This window comes from Elephantulus edwardii, unplaced genomic scaffold (assembly GCF_000299155.1).
Source record: "Elephantulus edwardii isolate Elephantulus edwardi_28Jun2011 unplaced genomic scaffold, EleEdw1.0 scaffold00446, whole genome shotgun sequence".
Taxonomy (NCBI): Eukaryota; Metazoa; Chordata; class Mammalia; order Macroscelidea; family Macroscelididae; genus Elephantulus; species Elephantulus edwardii.
Window position 1 is genome coordinate 831,059 of NW_006400196.1, and position 4,684 is coordinate 835,742.

Below are 4,684 nucleotides of genomic sequence, written 5' to 3' on the forward strand. Positions count from 1 at the left end.
ATCTTTTGGCAGAAGCATTCAACAGAACAAAATATGTGGTGCATTTAGGATGTTGGTCATCTTGTGCATGCTGCCACTGTTAAGGTCATCAGACTCACAGTGACTTTCAGCAATCCATTGCATAGGTAATCATCCTCTTTGGCCTTTCCAATGCATAGGTAATTGTCTTCTTTGGCCTGTCGAAGGAAACCCAAACCTGCAGATGGCGGGCATGCATCCCATCCCCCACCTCCTACACAGGTGGCCAGTGGGGGTGTGTGCCCCCACCCCCCAGCGCGGGCAGCCGTTGGGGGCACGCCTCCCCTCCCCGCCGCATGGGCACTCAGCGGGTGCGTGGCCCCTCTTGTGCGGGCGGCCGGTGGGCGCCTGCTTTCCCCACAGCTGCCATCCTGGCTCCAAGAATTCTTTCCAGACCAAGACCACCTTGCAGCAGTTTGGTGGCTTCACTGTACCAGTCTTGAGGAGGGCCGGTGCCCAGCATCCATCCTGGGTGAGGGAATCTATTCGTTCAGGCTTTGGAAACCTCATGGAGCTGCAGTGGCTGTTCGGCGTGGCACGGGCTCTGCGGGGGTGCGGGAGCCACGAGACTCACCCATTTCTCCTTGGGAGTCCTTGAATTCCTGTTGTTGAGCCTTGATCTTCACTGAGGGCCAGTCATCAACTGTTTAAGTATTCAGTTATCAATAAGCCGAAGTCTGTGGAAGGCCATAATGGCCCTGCTTTAAGTGGTTTGCTGCTCCCGCGGCTCACCACGCTGTCTCTGCCTCCGCTGCCATCTTGGATCTCCCAGCTGCAATGCTTTTGTGAGTGACTTATGTGACTCAGCATAATTTATCCTAATTCATGTACACTATGCAGTATCTTGAATACTTAATGTCTTGTCTTTCTGTTCAGTTTTGTGGAAGTTTAATTCACATGTCTATGGCTTTGACATTGGGAGGGCAAATACTAAGTCTATCTTGTTCACTTGACTCTAATCATTATAGAAGGCCTTTTCTTATGTCTTATGCTGGTTTTGTTATGTTATTATTAATACTTTTGAGTTGTTTTGGAGAAGAGTACTCAATATCCTTTGGACTGCCGAAAGAACAAACGAATATTTCTTGGAGAAGGTACAGCCAGAGTGCTCTTTAGAGGTAAGGATGGCAAAGCTTCATCTTACATAATTTGGTAGATTGCTAGGAAAGACTATTTCTTAGAGAAGGACTTCATGCTTGGAAATGTGGGGAGATAGCGAAAGAGAGGAAGACCCTCAACTAGGTGGATTGACAGAGTGACTGCATCATTGGGCTTCATTGTGTCAGAGGTGGTGATGTTTGCAGGACAGGGGTTTAATCTGTTGTTCCTAGGGTTGCTATGAATCTTACTTGATTAGATGCCATCCAACAACAAGACATTGCTGATGCCTCAAGATGTGAGTTGGGATAGGGATAGCACCTCTTCCATTCTAGGATTTATTGAGGGTCAGACCACCTGCTCTGAGAAGAGTTTCTGTTGACCTCAAGGATCCTAGGTAGTCTATTTGGTTAGAAATGATGTCTTTGCCAGTCTAGAGGATAGGTGCAAATGGAGTATCGAATCACTGCTGACCTGAGAAGTCCAAGGATAGAGTGCACCACACAGAGTGCACTGCCATAAATGTTGCTGTGTTGGGTGTCTGAATAGGGACCAATGAGAGGCAAGAGTGTGAGTACAAATCCAGGGCTGGCTCCTGACAGACACGACACAGTCCTCTGTCTCTTGGAAGGAGTCTCTAAATGTAGAGCCATGCAAATGCTCTAGTGTGAGATATGGAAGCAGGCCTCAGGGTGCTGGGATGGAAAAGATGAACACTACCAGATACCTAGTGATAGTGGTGATATGATAAAGTCACTCCTTTGTTTAGTCATTCCCATTAATTCCTGAGGCCTTAATTTGTTCTTTTTAGATTTTAATGGGGCCTTATTTTTTGTCAGTGCCTTCAATATGGCTTGAACTCTTCCCTTCATTACCATTGTTTCTTGATAATTTCCTGTTTCCTCAAATGGTTCCATGTCAGCCAATTCTTTTTTTTGTACAGTAACTCTATATTCTCCCCAGCTTCTTTTGATGCATTCTGGATCATCCAAAATTCTATCCATAGCATCCTTGATTATTGCAGCTTGAGGCTTCAATTTGTGTTTCAGTTCTTTCAGCTTGAGAAATACAGAGTTCTTCCCTTTTTGTTTTCCAGCTCTAGCTCTTTGCACATTCCTTCATAATACTTTGTCTTTTCATACTACCTAATCTTTCCTTAGACTCTTACTTTATAATTTTTTTCCTGTTGTTTCGGCTCCTTGATGTTGTAGTTCAATTTTCAGAGTCTCTTCTGACATCCATTTTGGTCTTTAGTTTCTCCTCTGTATTTGTAATGACCTTTTAATTTCTTCTTAGGTGATATTCTTGATGTCATCCCACAACTAATATGGTCTTTGATCATTAGTGTTCAGTGCCTTTAGTAATTTTTCTTTCCTTATCCTCTTGTTTATGGTAATCATTATTGCCCACCTTGACCATCCAGGTCTCATTTGCTAAAGCTCACAGGCTTACACTTTGAAAACTCTGAAGGAGGATACTTTATTTAATTGGCTGAAAAAAGGACCCTCTGTGACAAAAATTCACTGAGGTGGTTTGGAGTAGAAGTCTGAAAGGTTAGGATTAGTTATAGTAGGAAATCTCAGGGATTAAGCATCTGCCATTTATCATAAGCTCAGAAATGATGTCTTTAGCCTTATCGGCAGGGAATTTTTTGTGTAAGACACTTAGTTATCTTAATTAACAGAATCTTGACACATGCTCTTTGGGCCAGATTGCTACCGGCTGGGAATTTTTTGTGTAAGACACTTAGTTATCTTAATTAACAGAATCTTGACACATGCTCTTTGGGCCAGATTGCTACCAGCTGAAATTGATTAGGGCTTGGCTGCTTGGCATCCTTTTCTAACTGTCTCGAACTGGAAGGATGCTTACTTAAATGGGAATAACTAATGAAACAGTAAGCCTTACTCTCTGGCAGTTTTACATCTTAATACCTGAAATGACTGTTTCAAGTTGCTTGTCTCACCATTGAAGAATTTTTGTTTTGAGTGTGAATTTCCTTTTTATAATTACTCATTGTTTGTCCTTTTATGACTGACATTTCATTATGCAGCCTTTCTCTATTTTCAGTGTTGTATAGTATTTCATTGTGAACTCTGTTGGCGTAGTCTCTAGCGACTTGTGCTGCTAACTCAAAGTGGTTAAAAACCTCTAGTGGCCAACAAAAACTTCTCTGCCATTATGGTGCCAATTTTCTCAGCATGTCTTTTACCAAAGGTGGCCTTCCTGGTAACATGCTCAGGCTATGTGAGGTGAAGTTTCACCATCTTTGTCTTTAAGAAACGACTTGGTTGTATTTCCTCCAATACATCCCTAGAGTGTCAGCCTGCGGGTCAGCAATGAATAAGTTCTGACTTGACAGCAAAAAGTTTGTAGTTTAATTCTACACACATATGTAATGCTCTTGTGTATATGTATGATTGCGATTTTTAATATTTGAATAATTAAAGATTTTTTAAAAAAATTTAAAAAACCCAAAAAACAAACCACTAGTGGCTCTGAGGAAAAAAGACAGGCAATATACTCCTGGTTGATTGATAGCATACTCAAAACTCATTGGTGGGTTAATGATGAGTCAGTGAGAGTTGAGAGTATACACTATTGCTTATTTATCCTTCATCTGGTGAAGGGTACTTAGATTGTTTCCTTTCTTTCATTATTATTGTATATAAGTTCTGTGAACATAGGTGCACATTTATCTGTTCATGGGGCAGCTCATCTTTGTTAATTCATTTTCATTTGTTTCAGGAACTTTTGGTTGACAAATTCCAGGATCCAGAAATGTTCTTTGATATCTGCAGTTGTCAGTTTGTTTGTCATTACTCATTTGAGTCCTGTGAGCAAGCTGACATAATGCTCAGAAATGCTTGTGAAAGACTTAATCCTGGAGGCTATTTTATTGGCACTACTCCGAATAGTTTTGAGCTGATGTAAGTGCTTTTAAGTATATTATGATTTACACTTATTTAGTATTGCATTTACTTATTAGTAACAAATATAAAGCTACTATTAAGTTTTAATAGTATAAAGTATGTGATAATGTGTTTTAAAATGTAAATTTTCACGAGAAAACAGCCATCATTTCATAGCATAACTTTTAAGTATGCTGTATCTCTCAAGTAGACCACATTTTGCTGCTACTGTTGCTGAAGTATGCTGTTGAGTCAATTCCCATTCATAAAAGGAGAACTGCCCCATAGTTTGCCTTAGGCTGTAATGTGTACAGGAGCAAATTACCAGGTCTTTTCTTTAATGAATCTGCTGCTTGAATTTGAATCACCACTTTTATGTTAGCATTCAGCACTTAGCCATGGCACCAGGAGGGCTCCTTCCCAGTAGGCCAGCTAAGACCAATTAAATTTGCATGATCGAGTTAATAATGCACACCTATTTTATTGAGTGGCTTAGTTCTTTAGAATTAAAAAAGTGGTAAATATTTGAGTGAATATTCATAATCCAGAGTTTGGTGTTTGTTTTTTTTTTCAATTTAGGTTGTTTATTTTTCATTTCAATGAACATCTACAGAGATTTTGGGATTCCATTCATTCATTGTTGCACCCTTCTGCCC

General features: G+C 40.6%; 1 protein-coding gene across 1 annotated transcript in view; it reads left to right on the forward strand.

The window, feature by feature from the left end:
* RNMT (RNA (guanine-7-) methyltransferase) overlaps positions 1-4,684 on the forward strand; it is a 75,315-nt gene that overhangs the window by 40,735 nt on the left and 29,896 nt on the right. The window contains exon 5 of the mRNA XM_006902757.1: positions 3,865-4,046. Within this exon, the coding sequence (XP_006902819.1) occupies positions 3,865-4,046 (182 nt within the window). The remainder of the gene's footprint in view (positions 1-3,864; positions 4,047-4,684) is intronic.